The following is a 24003-nucleotide window of genomic DNA, read 5'->3' on the forward strand; positions in this document are numbered from 1 at the left end:
ATTAAAACTGACAGGTAATATCTCATCTCTAATTCTCACCAAGAATAGACAACATTTTATCATCTAGATTGTTTCTTTTGCCTTTATTTTTTTTTTTACCTCACAGCAAAGTAGTAACGTTACTACAGCAAGTTGTTTCGCCACAGCCTCCATTTTGTATACATCTACTCCCCCCTTGGATCACGTGAGGTGGGGTATCGCATCCTCTGGCACAATTATGTTATTATCATGTAGTGTTGTTGCAGCTTTTTAAATCATAATGTGTGAATGTTTGAGATTAGAGAAAGGAACATCAGTGAAGATTGACTGTGTATGTGATGCAACCCGACTTAAAAATCAGTTTGGATTTTAGATCTCCTGTAGTGTGAGCCGACCCTAATGAACTAAATAAGTGTGAATCCCAAAATGTCAAGTCATTCCTTTAATTTATGGTTCGCCCTGCTAACTTAGCAACCAAAAGGTGACAGCTGCCTACAAGGATCAGTATCTCTCTGTCAGTTTGAAGTAGCACCTGCTGATCTAAAGTAGTATCTATGAGTGGAGATACAGTGTCAAGCTCTTTAAGCTGCATAATGTTGTGGCAATACGGTAGCAGCATTATGCCAATATGAAGCTGCATACACCTTAAAATACTGTAAACAGTTTTTACAGGGGTTATTTCTTCAGTGGAAATTAGTTTGAGAAATGTTCTCAGTAGCATCAGAGTAACCAGGACATATCAGTAAAAACTCATCGCTGTTGGCATTATTTTAGATGTGTTTTAAAAAATATTGAATGTTCCCACAAATGACACTGCATCGGCCGACAGCAGAAATCTCAGGATGGACACAGCATCTTCAAAACCTGAGCAAATTTGTATTTAAGTAACAGCATTTTGAAGAGGATGACTGTTCTAGAGGCCACTGTCTGCTTCACCGTCGTATCCACTTAAGCAACCTCTTCCCCTTCGCAAACACATTATTGGCACATTATTGATACGAGCATCATCTCAAAAATACTACACCTGATGCAGTCAATACTGCTGCTCCCTACAGCAGACCAGCAGAGAGCTCCCAGACAGTAGTGATGAAGACTTTTGCTGAGCTTCCACAAACAGCCCTGCGATGTGGCAGCTCATCATGCTCTAAGACGCCCTGCAGCAGCTGACAAGTCATTCAGAGCCACAGCCTCGACAGTTGCATGCTTACTGCTGCACCACTCATAAAAAAGGGTGATTTATCGGGACCATGTGTCTGTCCTGTTGGTGAGCTCTGACCGCGCAAGTATGCCAGTGACACCTTTGCTGTGCCCGTAATAGAAAGCCTGCCAATTTGCCTTGTAATGCACATGATTTTGAAAGCTCAGCGTTGTGTGCTTGGACATTACTCACCAAACCATCAGGGGTCACAGCGGCAACACATGTCACATGATTTTGTTTTGTTGCCACTACTAGTGGAAAGCGAACTTACTGCTCCCCATTACTTGTGGTCACTTAAATTAAAACCCCTGCTAGAAATGTATTTTCAACATTACTTGCCGTTTGTGTTATTTTGCATTTGCAATACCAATTAAACTACCACAGTGTTTTAATTAAAATACTGATCCAACAAGTCTTTTTAGAAATGTTACAGAGCTGAGTGTCTTCCTGTTTTGAGTAATAGACTAAAACTCCTTTGCCTTGGGCTGTTTTGGCAACCAGCAGCACACTGCTGTCATGCTTTATTGGGGATAAAAGAAGTCAAAGTTCACGTGGACACTCGTAATGCCTCTGAGAAAAGAGGAAAATCAGTCCACTGAAACAGCTGTTTGAGAGTAATTCCCTCAAAAAATTCATGAGTTGCTTTTTCTTTCAGGAAACCAATGGCCCTATAAGCTGATTCAACGTGACACAGAATGCCTCTAATGCCTTGGTAATATCTTTGACAGCTGTCAAGTAGAACATAAAGGCTCTCTCTTCTAGCTCAATCTATTTTCTCCACCACTACAAAAAGAGGCAGAATATTCTTTGACAGGTTGAATAATGTTTCACGCGCTAGGTATAAAAATATCCTCCTGACAGGCTTGAAGTTGTAACTTAAAAACTGGTCACAGAAAACAGCAGCTGGATTTAAAGGAGAACTGTAGGACTCCTGAGCTAGAATCACTCAGACTGGTGGCACAGGTTTGAAATATACAAATGACAACCAAGAGAAAGCAGGAGGACTGTGTGTTACTTGATTTCCATACTGAGTGGTCGACTCTAATCAGCACATTGTGGCTCTGATGAGAAGTTATTAAAATATTTTCCTCCTGGCATTAACTCCAATTCAGCTCAATATGGCCTGATTTCATTGTTGCATATCCCCTGATGAAGACAGACATGTTCAATCAGCCTCTGAATGGGCCGCATGTTAACAGACGGCCAGCATCTGATGACAAGGCCCGCCCCATTAGCTCCATAATCACACCAAGTGTCCCTGGTGGTTATGGATGACGTTGCTGAAGTAAAGCTCGTGTGAGCGAACAGTCAAACATGTGACCAAATAAACTCTTCTCGCGCCACTGTCAATGTCAGATGGAGCATGAATTTAAATCTTCAGGTGGAGCACACCGGAACAGCCAGCAGCCTAAATGAAGAGCCAAACAGCCCACTAAAGCAGCAATTACACTTGATTACTTTGACAGAGTGTGCTTGCTGCCCTGACTTACTCATTCATCAATTATCCTCACCTGTGATAGGCCGCAGAACATCTTTAATTAATGCAAAACTCCTACTACTAAACATGTAATGTTTTATTCCAGTTATTTCAAACAAATACGGCACATTTTTCTGTGACTGTGTCAGAAATCATTCACCCACTCACTACATCCTATATTACAGACACTAAGTTTACACTAGAGTAGACCGTGGAAATAATTTAATTACCAGCATAATCAGGAATATCTTCATATTGTTGACTTGAAAAAGCGGTCTAGCTCGCTGATGCACAGTCCTAAGTTTGTCCCCTCACATATTCTGAATTGCCTAAACCTGTCACCATGGCTGAAGAAAGCATGCCTTGGACATTGTATCCCCCACATAAACAAGTTCAATGATGTGTGTGAATACTTCAGATTCCAAACTAAATAAAAAGAACAGGGAGATGAGGTTACCACCAATTTGGTATAGTTTATTTGTGCAGCAAGACCTTCTGATTTAGGATTACTTAAGATTCTTTGATTGTTTTTCACTAAAAAACAAAAAAGTGTGTGTCCTATCTGTGAGGTTATAACAGTATTTGTTTCATACAAAATGTAAGGGTGGTTCCAGTATGTTTTAGTTCAATTTTAGTTCTTATTTTCAAAGTTTTAAGCATATTTTGGTGATTATCAGGATAATAATGTGAATCAGAATTATGTTGGGCAGGATAATTATGACATGAAATTTTCATACCGTCTCATGCCAAGTATTAATAGTCATCTCTACAACATTGCCACAATATCTATAGAGATATTTGGTCAAAAATGTTGTGATATTTTGTTGCCCAGTCCAAGTGCTTTTATCGTGATATTATCTTAAGGCCATATCACCCAGCCCTACAGTAGAGTGTGCATTAAAATTAGATTTCTGGACATAATTTTGTGCCACAACAATAAATGGCACCCTGCATTGCTGTATTGTACTGAGAAAGTATGTGTAGCATATATGGACACTGCTTTTTCTACTTGCATTGCTAGAATTGGGGCAATACATCATTTCTGGGGCTCTCAAACTGAAATATAGCACACTACATAGTAAATAATTTGTGATTTCTGACTCTGCCTACAACTGCACACAATCAATCTAAGAGAGAGGATCTCTTGTTGCCATTTTTCCCTCAATCCAATCCATTAACGCTACTCTGGATGTGTCCACTCAAGAAGCGCTTCCTCAACCTAACAGCTGATTCCACTTCATTTGGACTACAGACACTGACTTCTAGGTCACATGCAAGGTGACCTGAATGGTGCATAATCTTGAAACCAAATTGATCTCCAATTTTAGAATTGTAAGCTCAGACATAGCTTATAGCTGGTTTTGCTGCTTTAAAATACCTCTGGTGTAGAATTTTTAATAATCAGCCACACAGCCCTGACAATTTCATGGTCATGGTGGGTGCATCTGGTCTTATGTAACCCTGTCCTACAATATCTTTTGTTTGCAAAGCTTGCAGAGGAATTTGCTCAACCTTCGATCATACCACAAACACGGGGGACGTGATTATGAGCTTTCCAAGGCTGTGCATGTAGCTCCAGGATAGTCAGTCTTGTAATTATTGCCACGCCGAACTAGCAGCAGGAGCAAAGAAACAGGTGACAGACAAGATCAGAACCTTCCTATACTTGGCCTACAACATCTGGCTGCATGGCACTCTCCCGCCACCAACGCCACCCGCACAGTGAGGGGAGAGAACAGAACAGCTGGCCCGAGCAGCCCCCGGACCCTGTGCCAAGATCCTACACTTTGCACAGATCAACAGCTCCCTGGCCACAACAAAAGGGATCACTGTGACGCGTAGCTTTCTGACATAGCACTACGGCTGCGTTGGCTGCCAAAGGATCACGCTTAAGCCCTGATAGTCACTCTCACCCTCATCATTTAGAAGGATAAATCAATCAAATACAGCTGGGGTGAGACCTAATCACCACCTCGCTGTCACTGACTCGCTCAGATTAGGTTCCAAAAATAGCCTTCAGAAGTGTAAAACATAAAAATCATTAATTGGTTCATTTCATTATCAAAAAGGTGGGGCTGCAATAAATTATTTGAATGCACAATTATTCAGCAAATAATTTTTCTCAATTAATCTTCAGTTTGTTCTAGAAAGCGCTAAAAAAGGAAGTTCTCAAAATATTTTGTTCTGTCAAACTAACATTCACAAACCTACAGATACTATTAATGCTGTATGACCGCTACCGATGACTGATAATGTCCTGCTTCTCCTGCCTGATACAGATGACATAACGTATATTTCACATTTCTGTATTTTTAAGAGAAGTTCCTAACCTGTAGTTTATGCACACCTAAGGGCAAGAAAGGCTCAGATATAGCTGTAATGAGGTTTCAGCTTTCACCTTGTGATGATTCAAGTGCTGCACTTGTTAAGTCAATGAAAGCAATTTAGCCTCATATTATCCAAGATATGTGATAATGTAAATTTCTCATAATTTATCGGTCCGATATCAGATTGTAAAGCCCATTGAGCAATGTGATTTTGTGCTATATAAAATAAAATTGATGATATATATATATATATATATAGATATATATATATATATATATATATATATATAGTGCAGAAAGATACACATTGAACTATCACATTAGACAAAGAAAAGCAGCTAATCCCCACAAGCAATAAGTTGTAAATGTGAATTTGTTTGAATAATTGCCATTTATCCATTCTCAAAAACTAAAGTTACCAATTATTTCTCTGTTAATCAACTGTTTCATAGTGAGTAAAACTAAATAAAGGCTAAACGACTGACTTGCAGCCAGTCTTAAAAGCCACACTGACATTATTTAATGACAAAACCACTAAAAATGGGCTTCAGTTTTGATCGTGACATTTCCTTAAGTGCTTCAAGTGCATGAAATCAAAAGACCATGCTCATTTTTTACAGCGAATTAAAGATAGCTCTCCTGAAAGAGCAAACATTTAAATTTTAAACAGTCTTGTAAAAGCAGACTGTGGTTTGGGAAATGTTTTTGTCAGACGGGATTAGCTGCTATGTCGAGAGGACAGAGTTAGTATAACGTTGACTTCAGTGCTTTGTGAATGTCTTCTCTCCCTGTTTACATGCCCTGTCACAAGATGTCCATTAATGGCTCAATAATGTAGCAAACCACGTGTTTTCTGCCGTTAAGTAAGCCACTCTACATTCAACATGGACGGGGGGCACCAAAGCCTGTGAGATGAAGCTAATGATGTTAGCTAGCCAGTTTGCTAACAGAGAGACAGGGAGGGACGGGGAGTGCGCCAGGCGAGCCGAACCGATAGCCCGTGGTCTGCCTACAAACAAGGCTCACTTGTAATGTTAAGATTGATCTACTAAGACTAAAAAAAGGGCGCCGGTGTCAGTTAGACAAAGAACTACATTATTAGCTAACTTTACGCCAACTTATTACAGCAACTCTCCTCAAAGCACTTCCCTTTAACCCGATGATAACTGAGCGTTTCAACACCTACCGTTTCGATCGAGCACACGTCAACGTAAACTTGTTCAGTTGCAACTAACTAAACACGGAGACGGCGGTGTGTTTGTACAAGTAAAGTCACACAAACACACACCCTTGGCCCCTGCTTTTAAAGACTAATCGATGCTTTTGTGGACTGATACCGAAACGTGCGATCTCCGGAAGCACATGTCACTTGACTGTTGTAGCGCGCCTGGTATCCGATACCGTCGCTAGCAAACTGCGTTGTCTCCCAGTCACTTTTCAAGTAATGTGCGTTAGCCCACAGGGTGTGTGCTCGGTGGTGTCCAGACGAGGTGTTACACGTACTTAACAGGCTTATCGTGTGGTTATATGAATTATAATGCGAGTTGCTCAAACTGCTTCAACTCCAGGTGAGCGTACCGTCACTGTTCGTGTGATTAGCAACGTTAGCATCCCAGTTGGCAGTTAAGCTAGCGTTAGCTACCTCCCAACTCGCCCCGAACTGCTTCATCTCAGCAAACAGTCTCAAATGTTACGGAGGGAGACGAGAGCGAAACGTTCATCGATAGTTGGATTACTTACATTGTGTCGCCCGAAGTCATTAACCGACTTTCGGCCAGAGGGTGGAAATCCAGGTTGTACGTCGAAGTCATGCTCAAAACAACGTCTATCTAACAATGAGGAGAGCGACGTCCGCTCACTCGCAAGAGGCTCAACTCCGGCGAGACGGCGACAAGACGAAGCAGAACAGGTGCAGGGAGGGGGCGTCTTCTTCAAAACTGCATGAGAGAGAGGGAGAGAGAGGCCGCCGATATCCGCCTGATTCCTTCCTCCTAATTTCTCTCTCTCGTCCCCGACTGAAATAAATTGAGGCAAGCCGCTGTCACACACTGCACACCGAGCTGCAGCAAACCAGAGGCGTGGCCTCTTCAACAAAAGTCTGAGACCATGCTGCCTGCTGCTGCTGCTCAGCAAGCCTCACACCGCCTCTAACATATGGAGAAAATACTGTAATGTCCCTTTAGAGGTTGACACATGTTCAATGGAGAGTTAAGTGACCTGATTGTAGTTTTATCAGGTCTCATCTGCTGTGGCATCACCATTATATCCATAGAAGAAACGTCCAGCTCCATTGTATAAGGAGGTCAGTCTGTGCATGAGTCACAGATCTAATGATCCTGATTATAGACTCATTTAAAATGTTTAAATATAGTACCCAGGCCATTACCATCATGATTAATAATGCTGCTCCTGTTTCCATAATTTCTCAAGAGTCTAAATTAGGAACCTGGCTTTGTTTTTATTGGATTAGGCAAATAAACAAGGCTATTCCCAGCTTGTTTATTGCCTTACATTGCGGGACAGGTCCATAAATCTCTTCCAATCAAAAGCGGGATGGTTAAAATGCAGTTTTTCTTGCTGTCTTGCTTTTCCCCAGGGTCACAGGTCATGTTCCCCTTTGTGCTGGGCTGTTGTCTCCCTGGGGGAGGGGGAGCCTATCTTCTTTTGTTGAGCTGGACTTGCAGGGCGAGGCCTCTACACTTGGGGAGGAGAGGTAGGGGGCCTGTTGTCAAGTACTGTTTGCCATCGCAGAGGGGCAAGGGGGGCAAAGCCCAATTATCAAACCACTCATTATTGCCCCAGCAGCTGCACAATCCAAAAATATTATTCATAGCGAGTGTTAAGAAACATCCCATTCACGAAATCCGACTTAATCCTTGTATCCATAGCAATTTCAAGGCAACTTGGCGCCAGTGCAGAGTATGCACTATTGAAGAGAGCCTAAAAGAGGTTTGTATGCATAATGTGATATGCGACCTATTTTGCCATACATGTAGACAAGCCCGCGATGCAACATGCATTAACATTAAGCTTGAGGGGCTGCTATAAAAAGATCGTCTAAACCTCTCTGGAGAATCAGGTTTCATTAAGATGGAGGAAAAATACAATAATGCCATCCCATCTGCAGCATCCACATATTTCCTTTGGCACAATTAGATCTCAGGGGATCTTATTGAATAGATTTGTTATAAAAAAGGGAGCAGGAATCATGTAGAGCAGCTCCAGTTTCTCTGCTGGGTATGTACAAGTACATACAGTACATTGTTCTGTACAGTGCATAATGCCTTCGCGTGAGTTTATTTCTACCTTGTGGCATGCATCTCCTTGGCATTCCTAAGAGATGTTTACTGGAGTGGATTCCAGGGGCTGATTCCTAGTTGCTGGCACCTTCTAATACTAGCCTCCTATTCTTAATCTCAGATTATTACTTCTGTAATCCTATCATAATCCTCCACACGTACCATGCTTTTGTTGTTTACATCAAATGTTTTCCCCTCACGCTGCGGAAATGAAGTCCCACTTACCCACCACCATCATCGTCATCATCATCATCATCATCCAGCATTTCAATTTTTCGTGACAAACTGCAGGGGGTAAAAATAGGCCAGCTTCAAACCCAAATGGGCCACATCGCAGTTTTTTGAACACGTCGCCGTGAACTCAGAGGCACACTTTTTTCTTCGCTCTGCCTTTCGTGAAAGCATTTGCAGAATGGCGACCATCTAAAGAGCTCTCAAAATGGAGAGAGAGAACTTCATCTTATCATGCTTTCATAGAGGAAATCCACTGTGTCAAGATGTGCTAAGCACACATCAGAGCACCATCTTATCAGGGTCCAGTTCCACTAAATGAATGCAAATTTCAAGATGGGGGTAAATGTGTTTTTCTTTAGAGATAACTGATATCTGTTGTTGTTTTTGACTGGGGGAGTACAGTAAGGCCTTGGTTGGTTTCAGGAGATATGTAATCATTGAGGTTTGTGTTTTTCAACGGCCTGTGTGATTCAGAGACAAACACCTGCATCACTGACACATTTATCTCTCGTTCTTTATTTACAGTTCATGCAGGTATCTGAGTGAGCCCTTGTGCAACTTTTAAAGGAGGAGGAAGGTAAATTACATGATGTGAGTATGCTGTAATGTATGGATTTGCTCTGTTCCTATACAATTTATAAATTAAACCCCTGCCTCCTGACTGAAACATTGTTGTCTGGGGAAGATGGGATTGATATGGATGGCCACAATCATTAGATTCAAATACATGATTTCAGGGTTCCTATATAAAAACATATAGGTACACCAGAGGAACACCACCCTTCCCACAGTCACAGCATGGGAGAACGCCTCAACTGGAAACAATACATCCTATGACAATATTCAGCCCAGACAAAGAAGCAGTCCAAATACGGGGCTGCTCCACAAAAGCAGCCCAGATTTGAATGAGGGGCCAACCCCAACGTACCTCATAGGCAGGTCCTCATTCCTGACAGAGATCCCGGCCGCAGAGGGGGGACAGCGCATGCTGTTGGCATACAAACTCTGCACCAGGGCCAGCTCAGAAGAGTGTTCCAACATCGGTGCTCTGGAAAAATCCACCCGGTGTAATGGACACTTTCTTCTCTTTCCCTCTTTCCTCTATGTGTTTCTCTCCCTGTCTCTGTCTCCCGCCTACTCTTTCTCCTTGGTTTAGTGCAGCAGAGCGGCGCCCACCCCCTTCGCTGACTGGCGTGGCTGAAATAATCCTCTCTGACAGCTCATCGTGCGCTAATGCATTGTGCTGCCTGCGGCAGCCCAGTTTGCAGGCTGTAAAGCTGTGGCCACAGTAGCACTCATGCACTAATTGACACCCATATTAGGGAAACTTCAGGATATTGGAAATGGATGATTTATTCCCACTGTCAGATTGGGGGAAATTAGAGGAAACATCGACATAGTTGCCACAAGATCTCATCCATAAGTCCTGGTTTAGTGATGTGCTTCTGTGCATGTATTCAAATTAGTGAAATGCTCCAAATGAAGGCCAAGGCGAGGCATACGCCAACAACTATTTCTAATATTAAACATTAAGCTCATTGCTGAGCACCTGCACACATTGTAGGTAACCATCCTCTGCTCCTGTGTGGATGTACATGTCACTGTCCCCCCCATGAGCTGTCTGATAATAAACCTGTGGGTGACAGGTAGAGAGCTTTCCATGACAACCCCATGCGGTTATTATTCTGGAGTAGGTAGAGGTAAAGATAGCCTCCTAGAATATGAGCAAACATTGTACAGTCAGCATTAGTACTTGTTAAAAAAAGGACAGATTACAGTACGGCACACATTGTTCACAATTTCAGACTGCAGTCAATCTATGCTGAAACACCTGCAGTGTTTGAAAGTGAATTAAACTGCCTGCTACTGTATTCCAGCACACAATGTACTCAAATTACATTCAGCAGTATTTTATTCTACGGAATGATCCAGGATAGGAAACTCCACATTACAATTGAATTACTGGAAGCCATAATCATCAACCGACGACAGGATTTAAAGCTAGAGAACAGAGTTTTATCAAAGAAAGCCTTGTACATGAATTTGCAAGCTCATTTGCCTATGTTCTGAGCCATGGAGTTGTGGGTGTGATAAAGGCAAACCGGTTTTTGAAGCTGCAGAACACATACCCTCTCATAAGGCATGTTTTTTTCCTGTCGTTATGCCATCCGATTTTTAAGTGAAAGTAATTTGTCACAATATTCTTTGCACAAAACCCAGGAGCAATCGAATCTAGGTCTCATTCTCCCATAGGTGTTGTGTCCTGTTAGAGTAACATGACATCTAGTAGGAAAGTCATCTGAAAACAGGGTCATGTTGGCGTGTGCTGGTATCATAACTGAGTAGACCAGCATGAAGGGGCTCCACTTCCTCTGATCACGGCACAAAATGCTCCTCATTTCAGCCCCGCTCGTGCTGCTCACATGAATATTTTAAACACTGGCGTCGAAATCCAGTTCTTTATGATGCGTTGCTGCTTAGTATGACTGTCAGCGCCACAGGCACCATGTAGAGCACAAAATAACTGAAGGCCTCTCTTCCTGCTCTGATCTACCAACATGTAAAAGCACAGTATGATAATGTCATGTGTGCACTGATGCTTTCCATTTAAAAGAGGTTCCAGATGTAAAATAGTACGACACAAAATGGTATGTGAATGCCGCATGAAGTGCATGTGTGTTACAATGTTAAAGCTGCAAAGATGCATCGCTCTAAGAAAAAAACAGCCACATCCTGTTCACATCTACGATGAAGGGAAACGTGGTGTTTTTTCATGCATGTCATGAAAAAAAGTGAAATAACAACACGTTTACAGCTCTGCAGGTGGCCTCGTGATGAGTGAAAGCGCTTATCAGCTTTCCCTTTTCACCACTCGTGGGCTCCCTCGGGAATGGTCGCACAAACAAATGCTGTCTGTGTTTTTGTGGGTTAAAACTGAAACTGTCACAGCTCGGTGGACATCGTGCTCTGTCGCGTGCACTCATGCAGAGCACACTGAAGACATAAAATCTATTAGAAACCTATCACCTGCTTATACATAAATAAGCAGCATTAAATCTGTTTTATTGAGGCGGTGTAGATGCATCCAGACAAGGTGTAAACATTTTTTTACCTAATAAGAAATAAAGAGCTAATCCTTTTTTATATCAGACATGCCAGAGCTCTTTACCGGCACTTGGCAGTAAAATTTATGATCCAACAGATGCTTGCATAAAGCCTTCACTGTATGAGACCTGACACCAGCACGTGTGACTGAAGAGACGGCAAGAGGCCCACAGCCTGAGTGGGGTTAGCATTTTAGCATCTGACTCTGCTCAGTACAGGATACTGGTATCTTTGACCTCCTTGACATTTTAGTTCGAACAAAGTCTTATATTTTACATGCTGTATTCTCCCCTCTGAATCTGTATAAACTGGCTATTCGTCAAGGCTTGCATGAGTGAATGCATTTCGCATGATAAAAAGCTCAACCACATTGAAATGTCAGCTTGTTTTGCATGGGCAGAAGTCTTTTTAGTTCCCCTTTACTTTGGACACACATCACTTTTTCCACTTCCTCTTTGATTCTTAGTTATCGGAAGACACTGAGTAGATTTCCATCAGGGCCATCTCTGAGAGTAACACACTCAAAGAGAAAGAGAGAGATGAATAAGTAAAAGGCATAGCTTAAAAAAGTGGATGAGTCTTTTTAGTCTATGAAGGAAGAGCCTAAGGGTTGAATCCTGTTTATCACTAAACTAAGACTGTCTGTGACTGTGTTCACCACGGGCATTGAACGAGCCAGTGATTGGGTGTGCCACAATTTCCTTCAATTTAATGAGGGTAAAACTGAAATAATTGATTTTTGCGCCAAAGTAGAACAACCGGCTGGCACCCTGGCACAGACACGGATTCAGACCTAGATCTTTACAGCAATTGAGACAAAAATGAGAGAATTAGAGAAACAATGTAAAAACAAGTTTCAATAAACTAATCCATGCTTTTAGCCTGAGTAGCTTGTGGGACTTTAAAGGATAAGTTCACCAAATAATGAAAATTGAGTCATCGTCTATTCACCCTCAAGCTGATTGAAGTTGAGTGATGTTTCGTAGTCAACAAAACATTTTTGGAGCTTCACAGCAAAACTGTCAAAAAAACAATAAAACATAATATGGCTCCATATAGCTCATCCAATGTAATCCAAGTCTCCGGAGGCCCTGACATCCCAAATTGATTTGAAAAGAAGCTATTTACACCCTTTTCAAAGCATAAATCTACACAGTAACTGTTAAGCCCGCCTTAACAGGGCTTCTGGAGACTTGGATTACGCCGGACGAGCCGCATGGAGCCTTTTTTATGTTTTTTTTCTCAGTTGTTTTAAAACAAGTCCCCACCTACTTTAGTTGATTAAGAGAATGCTGCAACGCTGTTTTGCTGTGAAGCTCTAGAGATGTTTGCGGGACTATGAAACTTCATCTGACTTTCCATCGGCATGAGGGTGAGTAGATAATGATTGAACACTAACACTTAGAAGTTGGGGCGCATTACGCCGGCCCTAAAATCCCTGCACTGGTACCCTGTGTGTCAAAGGAAAGATTTTGCTACTTGTCTATAATGCACTTAATGGTCTCGGGCCTAAATACATCTCTGATTTACTTGTACGTTAAGTAGCATCCAGACCCCTCAGGTTGTCTGGGACACATTTACTCAGTCTGCCCAGGATCAAAACCAAGCATGGTGAAGCAGCTTTTTGGTTTTTATGCTCCCCACCCATATGGATCAAGCTTCCAGACTACCTGAGGTAAAACGCTAAAACTGTCAGCTCATTTAACTCAGGTCTTAAAAGATTACTGTTTACTGTGGATTTCCAATAAGCTGGCTGCATCACTTATTTAAAACTAACTTTTTATTAGCTTGCTTTTGTTTTTATTGTCTTTTTATTTCATTTTCTATCCGTAACTATTTATTTTTGTTTTTATTGTTTTTTAAATGCAATTTTAAAATGTTAATGTCCTAGTTTTAATGCATTTCTTAACCTCTGTAAAGTACTATGACTTGCCTTGTGTTTGAATGTTGCTATATAAACTTGCCTTGCCTCGAATTTTCATTTTTGGGTGAACTTATCCTTTAATGAGCTTTTCTCTGACAGCTGCAGCTCCTTCGGAAACAGAAGCAGCTCTCTGTCAAAGAAATGATTTTAAAGTGCTGCTACTGTTCATAAATCATTCAATAGTTTTGCACCAGAATACATTATTGTTATGCTGTATACTGTGAACCACCTAGACGTGTGAAGTCAGCCAACACTGGTCTGCTGATTGTTCCCAGAAATAAAAGAGAAGCACAAAGAATCTGATAAACATCTTGTCCTTTCAGGGTTCAGTGTGTAAAGTCAAGCCTGACTGCTATTAAAACCCTCAGCTATAGATATACCAGCCTCCTACTCCTCCTACAAACCTCTCACATGTGCACCTGACTTCAAAGAATGGAAAAAGTCAGATCACACATGTGAAAACCTGCATCATAAAAATGAAAGTCCACTGATAACTGTGGGGACACACAATACTATCTCTATTCTATACGTCTGAACAGCTTCTGAGGGGCTGTTAATAATCTTTACAGTCATCTATAGGTCCTCTCATGAAGGGTGGCACTTCTGGAGCTGGCTTTACATAAGTGCATGCTTCGCGAGATGAGGATTCCTCACCCATCAACCGAGAGACACCTGTTACATTTCTGACATTCACAATCTGTGGAATACATTTTCTGTGAGCCCGCCTTGGCGTCTGTACATGTCATGAGCGGCACCCGTCTGTGCATGAAGAATGACACCATGTGGTCAGTGAGGGGAAAGCAAAAACAACTCCGCAGCAAATGGCAGAGGAGAAATTCATTCCTCACAATCCACAATTAACCTTTCAGATGAGCCGTCATGTGCAACGTGACTGTCATCTTATGCGAGTGAAGTGCTAATGCATTACCAAGACTGCTGCGAGGGAGGATCCTGAACTTGATCTGTAACCAGCTGCTTTGACAAATGTTTTGTCATCAAGTCTGAAATGCGCAGGAACAAAATCAGTTTGTGAAAAATATTTCCAATCTATTCTGCATGTGAAGCAAAAGCAAACAGCTGCAGGAGCAAAAAAATAAAATAAGAATGCACAGAAGTGGTTGTTGGCAGTAAATGCAGATACAATTTTGATGGTAATGAGCTTTACGTCTTAAAGCCTGTGAATACAGACTGTTCATCTTTAATATTGAAATATCAGCGAAATGAATTACATTACAAGCACAGCTACAGTATAACTCCAGGACAAATCCATATGAAGAAAAAAAAATAAAAATACAAACTTTAAATTTAAAAAATGTACAGAAATTACAGAAAATCATTTGAGTTAAAAACCAATATCTGTAAAGTGGATTTAACAAGTCAGAATCCTAAGAACGAAATGCACTTGGCTTGGAAGTCGGTATTGACACATTTATACACACCTGTTGCCATCATCATTATATACACGACATTTCAATGATGCTGCAGAAAACTGTGGAAAGGTTTGAAACAGAAATAAAGACGATGGATGTTAGTTGTTCTCCGGTTCTGCTTTGTTGAGCTCTCATCTGAGACAAATTGTCATGATGTCCTTTTACAAACAACTGTCATGATCTCCTGCGACTGGAAATCCAAAAACAACAAGCAAACGATTTACAGGTGAAAAAGGGGGGATACCACTGAGCCCACATGAGAACTAAGGCTGGATATGTGCTGGTTAAAGCCTTTTTTTCTTACCATCTCACAAAGCATCATGGCTGACATCATTAAAAAAATCATCAGTTATTAGCATCAGCCACAATTTAAACTTTTTTTTATTTTACAGCAGAGCCATGAGTGTTCAGTGATGGCTTTCAGTCCAAAAAAGTCCAAAATATGTGCTTTTTGCATAGTCTCAGTGTGGTTTGTGTTTCCTTTTCTTGTGTTTTTTGTCCTTCTTCTTGCTGGAACATTTAACACAGAACCACTGCTGGTCCTCCGGAGGGGCTGTGAGGATCCCAACACAAGGCCTGAGCAGACAAGAGAAGAAGAGATTTCAGGTTAATGATGATGCAGCTGTTTCTCACATTTCTACCCACACCATCAAGGGATGTTCAGTTTGGTATGCACAAAGTAATTACCAATCAAATAAGCTTGAATGGGAGCTGATTTTCAACCAGTATGTGGAAATGAGCAATGGTAAACTTCTCTCCATGTCCCCTGCACCCAGGGGCTCGCACTTTTTTGCCAGCAGAAATTCCCTAAATGACGCAGAACACGCCATCTGGTGGATTTTAGGGTTGTTCTACTGACTACAGATTGTACTTCTGCTTTTTTTGTATGCCTGCATCAACAGACACAAAGAGCATTGTCGGCTCAAGAGAGAGCGCCGCTCCCCCGCCCCCCTCTCTCTCTTGGATTGAGTGAGGGGCGTGTCACTCGACTCCAATCAAACTGTCTAAACTCGGCAGTGCTGATAAACTCTAAACCGAGTATCTGTTACTACTCTGCCTATTTCTGGCCTAAAATGTTTTCAGAAATATATTTTAGCACGCCGTTAGCTGCAACAGAAAGAGTAGGTTTTTTTTTTACCTCGTTTTCTTCTGTTTGCTCTGGTCATGAAGCACTAATTTAAAAAAGAAAACGTGTCTTTCTACTGCATAGACAGCCCAGTTTGATGCAAGGGCCATCTTTCCAGCTGTAAAAGACTTCTCTAATGGAACAAACTGTTAATCAAACCCTGAGGAGACTGTCATGTTGCCTGGCCACAGAAAAGCTGACATATGCTACTAAAGGCCACCTACAGATATTCCAAAAAGTGTGAGGATGCTTTACCAGTTGTTTATCAGTTGTAGCATGCTACTCAGCCAAGCCTGGTTAGCCAGGTGAGTCATACACGCCAACCCTCCTGATTTTCTTGTTCTTCATTGCCAGTCTCCATTCCTTTCTACCGATTTATGACAAATTTTTCACACATTTCCCCCCTTTTTAGCTCTAAGAACCTGTTTTTGGCACTGCGCAGCGTCTACTGCTGGCACTCGTCCTCTTCAGTGAGTGAGTGGACAGCGAAATGGAGAATAGAAAGAAAAACTCAAGCATATCTGTGACGAATTAGAAAGAAAAATTCCCGTTTCTCACAGAAACATTCAAAGAAGCTTGCATTTTGTAAATCTGTCAATCACCATCGGGAGGCTAACAAACACAGGGCAGTGGTGAGTACAGACTCTCTAAGGGGCAAAGATGAATGAATGTATGAAAACTGATTAAAGTTAGTTTATGTAAGAGATTCATGCAAGTTCACAGCAGAGGGGCAAATTATTCTGAAGGTCTATCTTCCCCAAGAATCAAAAGAAAAATTTGAGGTAAAAATGCTGTTGCAGTGAACTCATTATTTTTGTTATTTTCATTCCTTAAAAGTCAGCAAAATGGCAGGAACAAAGACCCGCAAACTCAGATTGTTCTGCTTTCACGTCAGAATCCTCACTATTTTTGAGGTCTCACGGTTGACAAGTATGCTTGTAGTGTCGCTGCCATCCAACTGGCAAACTCAAATGAGACACCAGAACTGGAGGATCTTCCCATGATATTAAGATCAACTGTATGGGAGCAGGACAGTTTCTAGGTTAGTTAGTGAATCGGGAAAAAAAACTTTCATGCTGACATTGTTAAACTGAAGTTGGATATGTCTGCGGAAACACTTCAAGCAAAATACACAACAGCATCACCCGAGGGTGTTGATCAGCGGAATAAGACAAAAACGGACTGGAAGGCGAGTCCTTCTCCGCACAGCGTTCAGGAAGGCTCTCGCTGCAGATTCAGACCATAGCAAAAATGCTACAACCCTACAGGAGTGTTTATCTCTGTGGATATGCAACCATACTCTGTCGTGAAAAATACAGGATTTAAGCATATGGTCAAATGAGCTTGAGTTACGCCACATGCGTATGCCTTCACATGCACATATTCGACAGTCTGACCTGTGTTAAGGCCAAATTGCATTTCAGGAATTACCAACATTGGAGATTCTCATGATATAGCATTACAGACATGTAATTTTTTCTATTTAATGACAATATGCCAGTGTTAAAGGCCTTTAATGTCACAGTAAGAATTATGGCCTATGAGCCACCATTCAATGTTCACATTTTTCAAAATAAATGACAAAAAATGTGTTTTCTACATTTTTTTTAACAACATTTCCCTGCTATAGCAAATATGAAACACAGAAACATAAATGAGCTTCAACCTGTCAAATTAAGTTGATGTCTCAGTGTGTAACATTTCTAAAGAGAGAGTTCCACCTGGACAGGTTTGGAAGTGGGACAACTGATGAAAAATGACAACTGACAAACAGAAGTTGAAGGTCTCATTTAGATCTGTTTGAAAGCATTAAAGTTTCCCTGTAAGATACAATAACACTGAACAAAGTTTTGCAAAAACATACAAACTGTGCAGCAACCTGTTCGAACACGAAACAACCGAACAAGCTAAACTACTGGCACCACTGTCACCTGACAGCATCTGTTACAGACTACAGCTTCACTGCAATGTTCCTTAACATGTGGATTATAGTGGACAACCAGCTGCAGTCATCCAGGATTAGCCACTACTCATGGATGGACATCCAGGACAACATTTCAATAGTCAGTGAGCCTTATTTTTTTTAAAAATTCAAAATAAATAACAAAAAATTCTCCATGTGTGTAACGCACGCATAATTTCACTGCTGTACCGGACACGTACAAAACTGTTGACCCCAAAACTGAGGTATTAATTGTGAATTTTGTGTATCAAAACAACACAAACAGGTACAAACACAGTGAATTAAACAATGATAATAATAATAATAATAATAATAATAAAGTATAAAAAAAGTATTTCTTAAGGTTGATGGTAACACTTGAACTTATCAGTGAACTATGCAAAAAAAAATCCATAAAAACACAGCGTGGTACAAATAAGGTCAGAAAATAAAGAAGAAAACAAGTCTCTTACCAATGATACCAATCATCACAGTCATCACATCCTATCATGGGACTACCATCATCAGGTTTGTTGCATCCAGGACAAATCCAGATCTGGTTTCCCCACTCGTCTCGGATCTTAGGTAAATACACATCACAGAGAGCGTTAGTGACACACGATAGTGAAACACACTGCACCACCACGCACAAGTATGAGCACTCACCACGTATGTACTGACAGTCTCGGTCACGACGCTGCGGACTGGTGTTTTGAGGGACGCGGCAGGAGAGAGCATGGGGGCAGGGGAGAGCAACGATGAAGGGACAGGAGCTGGTGGAAGTGGAGAGGCAGGTGGGGGCAGAATGGGCACGATGGGCGCGAGTACTGGGGGTGGTGGGGGCGTACGAGGGCGATTCCCAGGTCCAGACTTGGCAGCAGGGGTCTTGGGTGTTGGCGTCTTGGGTTCTGAATTCGGAACCACTTTGCTGATAACGCTGGTGATGGACAGAGATAAATAGGTTGGCATAAATACAAGACGGATGCTATCTCTATGTAAGTTATATAATGTAAGGAATAACAATGTCGAAATAATCTGGGAAAAAAAACATGCTTTTATAATTCTTACTGTTTTTATATATACTTGATTTATCTGAGTGATGTGTATTGATTACTCAGTATTATGTATTATTATACATTATTTTTCTTCTTCTTCTTTTTCACTGCTATGACGACACATTTCAGTCAGTTACAACAAAAAAAGAGTGCCGAGTTTCGATTCCCAGCCCAGTCTCATCATAATACAGCTGCAGAAACCAACATCTTGTAATGTTTTTCTTTTTTTTTAAACTAGTAAGAAAATCAGATCCTTACATAACATGAAAAGATATGATTGAAGAAATACGACCAGAAGTATCACTTGAAAAATGAATTCAGTGCTTACATTTTGTCCTGGCCTGCTCCCACTCTGAGCGTCAGTCTGGGGATGACTGGAGACGGTAAAGCTGCCGGAGTCTCTACTTTCACCTGAATACAGGAAGGAGCAGGTAAGTTTGAGGAACACTCTAACACAGACACACAATGACATACCGAACCAAAAAAGTTACCTTCTCCAACCGAATTCTCTCTTTTTCTTTTTCCTTCTCCTTTTCTCGTTTTTCCTTTTCCCTCTCCTTCTCTTTCCTCTTCTCTTCTTTCTCCCTCTCCTTTTCTTTGGCCTTCTCCCGCTCCTTGTCCTTCTCCTTATCTTTCTTTTTCTTCTTCTCCTTTTTATCTTTCTTCTTGTCCTTCTCTTTGCTCTTTACTTCCTTATCCTGGAGGATCGGGGCCAAAGGAGGAAGCATGGAGGGTATGCGCAGGCAGGCAGAGGGGCTGAAGAGTGGGGGGAGTTCACTCAGAGCAAAGGGCGCCAACGCAGATTGTTTCTGCCTGTCGTCCTTGCTCCGGTCTTTACCCTTGTCCCTCTTATCTTTGTCCTTTTTACTTTTTTCTTTATCCTTCTTTTTGTCTTTGTGTTTCTCCTTCTCCTTCTTAGGACCATCTCCATCTCTGTTTTTAATCTTGATGGAGCCCTCAGGCAGAGAAAAGTCTCGCTGAACGAAGAGCTCATCATCCTTCAGTCCAAACTCCTTCCAGGGCATCTTGACATCCTTGGAAAACTCCTTGTTTTTATCTCTGTTCTTATCCTTGTTCTTCTCTTTCAGCTTGCCCTTATCCTTTTCCCGGTCTTTGTCTTTTGGCTTGTCTTTCTCCTTCTTCTTCATTTTAGTTTTGAGCTCTTTCTTCAGCTTCTTCTTCACGTCTACTGATGATACAATCTTGTTCTTCTCCTCAAACACCTTGAGCAGAGGTTCAGGAGTAGGTGGTGAAGCTGATCCAGAGGACACATATTCTCCTTGGTTTGGCGGGGGTGCCGACGGACCCCCCTGGTTAACCTTTCGGATCACCTCATTGATTGAATCATCCATAGTCCAGTTTCCCATGCCTGCATGTGCCTGTAGGTGAAGTGGTGTTGACGTGTCTTTTATAGAGTTGCCTGCCCCAATCAGGAGTTTAGGTGTAGAGGGCTCCATGATGGTCAACCTCCTGGGGCTGGAGAATCCATTGCTGTCCGAATCAGAGCCGGAGGAGAAAGCAAAAGGATCAGGCTCCCGCTCAGCACACGCTCTGGCAATCACAGCATCGATGGAGTCATCAATAGCTGTATTATCAGGCTCTAGTTTCTTAAAGGGGCCCTCAGCTAACTCCCTGTCCTCCATATTTAAACGCATATGTATGTTCTCTTTGCCCATCCGCTCACTCAGAGCAGACAGCGGTAGCTTATGCACAGCATCTGTCTTGCTCTGGGGTTGGGATGCTTTGGCTGAGCCCATCTTGGGGCTCTTTGGGCTTTTAGGACTCTTCGTCCTTCCTGGGGATTTCTTCCTTTCCTTAGACGGTTTTGGAGAATGGATGGGACTACCACCCACCGGAACAGGAAGGACCCCTTTAGGGGACTTAGTCCGTTGTCTGCCGGGAGATGAGACCTTGGGCTTTCTTCCTGGAGTGGTGAGGCCCTTTGGATCCGAGTGTTTTGGTACTGCCGGCAGAGGTCTGAAGGAGGGCAGCGCTCCAGAAGGTGTTTCAGGTGACAGGGCGTCAAGGCTATCATGAGAAGGCAGCATGCCTGGGGGAACACGTTGAGGGTTGAGAGAGGTAAGGGGCTCCCTGGGCTCAACCCCCCATTCTGGGCTGAGGCCAGGGTACATGCGTGGTCTCTTGGAAGTAGGCATCATGCCCAAAGCTGCGTCGGGACTGTCCAAGTGCCTCTTCAGTGGGTGGTTCTCATCGTTGACAGTCTCATCTTCGTCCATTTCTTCCTCATCCTCTTCCAGTGCCACCTGCATAGCTTCAGCTGAGGTGCCCATGTCAGCGAGGACCTCCTCCTCCTCCTCTTCTAGAAAGGAAAAGGAGAAAAATAGCACTGTTTTCAATAAATCTGCAAGGATTCTCAAAACCAAAACACATGTTTCTAACCTCTATGCAAGTTATTAGACATGGATTTATACATGCAGTTGCCAGTTTATTATGTAAGTCTAGCTAAAATGGAAACTATAGTCTAAACAAATCCTTCCTAAATTAAGGATAAACTGTTTGAGAGGTTTTGATTCAACTTTTGAAAAAACAAAACAAAACAACTATTAGTGATCATTGTAAGCAACATGGCAACATAGAATAACTTAGTTTTAGGTAAGTGAGTGTACATTTATATTATGTTTATTCTATCAACTTAGTTGCGAACACGTTTATCAAAAAATAAACTCTCGACCTGTGGTAAACACTGACTACACACACACTGAGAGATGAACATTTATCCGTCATATGTACTGACCTTCTTGTAAGGAGACCAGGGGCGGCATGTAATCTGGAATGTAATCCTTCCTTTCCTCTGCATCTCGGGCTCCGGGTTGGGGAAACTGCAGGACATTGTTTTTGCTAACAGGGAAGAGCGGTGTTTGATGGTTGAAGGCCACAGGTTCCAGGTTGTGGACGTAGTCCTCCAGCTCGCTCAGACTCACCCCCAGCAGTCTGAAGGCCTGGCTGACATCATCCAGGACTGGATCTGTTCTTCCATCTGAAATGCAGGATCAAAACAAGCCATTAAACCTCAGCATAAACTGTTGTTCACTAAACTATAACGTCAGGGTTGATAATGATGTTGAAAAAGATTGTAGTGCATATAAAAGGAGGTGTCCTGACTGATGTTGACATCCATCCTGAAGTAAGGAGTAATGCTCAACAGGTTCCAGGTTGATTGAATCTTTTTACAAATAACACTTAACTGCTGAACTCACGTGAAATCTACTACTCACGATGCTGTGACCACAGAAGAGCATCATAGCAACTATAATAACAATACATAGAAGCAGGTTAGCTACATTGCTACTGTACTTTTTGACACATCAACCTTTGCTAGGGGGCGCCAGCTACAGAATCAGTCAACAACAACGTGATCGACTACTTCGGGTTTATAGGTTAAAAAAGTAATCGGGGTACCACACAAAGCACTTACAGAGCTCGGAGTAGCGGTGGCAGGCCCTGGCTAACTGCTGGATATATCGATGCAGCACATCGGACAGCAGATCGCACGCAGTGAGCTGTACCGCATCCCAGCCCAGAGCCTGGCAGATCTGCGCCACCGAAACACGCAGCAGCGAGCGGGCATAGCTCTCGCACATCTCGCTGACTTAGTTACGGTATTAAACCCGGTCAGTTCCTCTTCCAAAACATCTTCCTGGTCTTCATGTTTCACGGAACCCCCGAGGGGCTTGAGAAAACCCGCTACCGCGGTCAATCTTTGACATCTACTTCAGTAAATATATTGGCGCTTTCGCCAGAGTCGCCATCTTGATTCCATCGATAGACCCATCCCCGAAATCTAGATCGCACATGCGCAGAAGACGCATCCTGCCTACGCAGCTCTGCCGTGTTCGAGCAGCTCAATCACCGTCCGACGATGCGCAGGAAGGAGGAAGTAGCTCCGGCGTTTACTTCAAATAGATCCACCATGTACCACATTTAATCAGTTTCACATTCAAAGGGAAGTCTGACGAGGACTGGCTTTAAACGAGTTACCAGCTATTCGCTCAGGAAGGAATTTTAACAGACAGAAACAAGCCGACGATCAGTTTTGTTTTTCGGCTCACATCCGCTGTGTCACATTGAAGTGGAAGAAAACAGTCATCGCTTTCTGTCACTGCAAAACTTGCAGCTTAGTTCAGTCTTTATTTAAAAATGAATGTTGTGCAGGGCGTTAAGAGTATCTACTTTGAAGAAAACGTACTTCTTGTGTAGTAAAACGGCTAAATTGTGGTTCCAGTTTCATTTCCTGTTGTGCTTTCGAAAATAAAACAGGCAGGGATTTGAACACACTTGCATTTCCACAAACGCAAAACTTAATGTCTCATTATGGCCTCAGATGAGAAAGCTGCAAAAGTCTCAAAAATAGGATAGGATACATTTTACATTTTAATTCAATCTTGATATATCAGATCTAGCACCCCATCTGTTCCCTTATTTCCATTAATTCTTAGTACACTTGGGATGTTTACTGTTTCACATGATTGTTTATTCTATGACATATCTGAATTTATTTATTTTTTTGTGTTATGTGAATATTTTTGGTTCTCAAAAATAATGCGACACATTTCATTTGACTTTCATTGCATATCCATACACATGCATGTATGCACCCATATCAAAATACCCCTGACTCATTTTGAGCAGTGTATTATGCTCGTCGTACAAGACACAACCAAGAGGGGGATCCACCAGATCATTTCATGTCCTTCATATGAACAAATCTACATTTATACTAATAGCTTTAAAACAACATCCCAAATCTTATGAATCTTGAGAAGAGTCTATTTTACTTGGTTGCAATAGATAAGGATAAATAATGATCACCACTGTTATCTGTTTTACTTCATTTTCTCCACTTCACTATTTGTTATAAAGAATTTGAAGCATCTGCATGTTTTTTT

The 24003-nt window shown here is 42.0% G+C and overlaps 2 protein-coding genes across 7 annotated transcripts in view; both read right to left on the reverse strand.

The window, feature by feature from the left end:
* The window catches only part of LOC311264409 (CUGBP Elav-like family member 2), a 32376-nt gene extending 22716 nt beyond the window's left edge, over positions 1 to 9660 (reverse strand). For 2 of the 5 annotated variants that reach the window (XM_084365250.1, XM_084365251.1), the window contains exon 1: positions 9443 to 9658. In XM_084365250.1, the coding sequence (XP_084221376.1) occupies positions 9443 to 9555 (113 nt within the window). In that variant the 5' untranslated portion in view covers positions 9556 to 9658. Of the gene's footprint in view, positions 1 to 1003; positions 1140 to 6721; positions 7048 to 9442 lie in introns of those variants that run through there. The other 3 variants (XM_084365252.1, XM_084365254.1, XM_084365255.1) reach the window with 3 other exon arrangements.
* A 5038-nt stretch (positions 9661 to 14698) lies between these two features.
* Positions 14699 to 22888, reverse strand: taf3 (TAF3 RNA polymerase II, TATA box binding protein (TBP)-associated facto). 2 transcript variants are annotated; one of them, XM_084365243.1, is made up of 7 exons: positions 22533 to 22888; positions 21852 to 22094; positions 19588 to 21416; positions 19425 to 19507; positions 18708 to 18978; positions 18515 to 18621; positions 14699 to 15549 (listed from the first exon to the last, which is right to left on the reverse strand). In XM_084365243.1, exons 1-7 carry the CDS (start codon positions 22696 to 22698, stop codon positions 15435 to 15437), a joined length of 2814 nt encoding a protein of 937 aa, XP_084221369.1. In that variant the 5' UTR covers positions 22699 to 22888; the 3' UTR covers positions 14699 to 15434. The 2 variants fall into 2 exon arrangements, with proteins under 2 accessions (XP_084221369.1, XP_084221370.1); XM_084365244.1 differs by lacking the exon at positions 22533 to 22888 and adding an exon at positions 22220 to 22279.
* Positions 22889 to 24003: the final 1115 nt, after the last annotated feature.

The sequence above is a fragment of the Pagrus pagrus genome (assembly GCF_965226575.1).
Source record: "Pagrus pagrus genome assembly, chromosome: 10".
Lineage (NCBI taxonomy): Eukaryota > Metazoa > Chordata > Actinopteri > Spariformes > Sparidae > Pagrus > Pagrus pagrus.

Coding starts and splice junctions, on each gene's coding strand:
- taf3 (XM_084365243.1), bottom strand. CDS start 22,698: ATGTGCGAGAGCTATGCCCGCTCGCTGCTGCGTGTTTCGGTGGCGCAG. Junction 19,508..19,587: donor AGAGAATTCGGTTGGAGAAG/GTAACTTTTTTG, acceptor TCCTGTATTCAG/GTGAAAGTAGAGACTCCGGC. Junction 18,979..19,424: donor GGAGCAGGCCAGGACAAAAT/GTAAGCACTGAA, acceptor GTCCATCACCAG/CGTTATCAGCAAAGTGGTTC.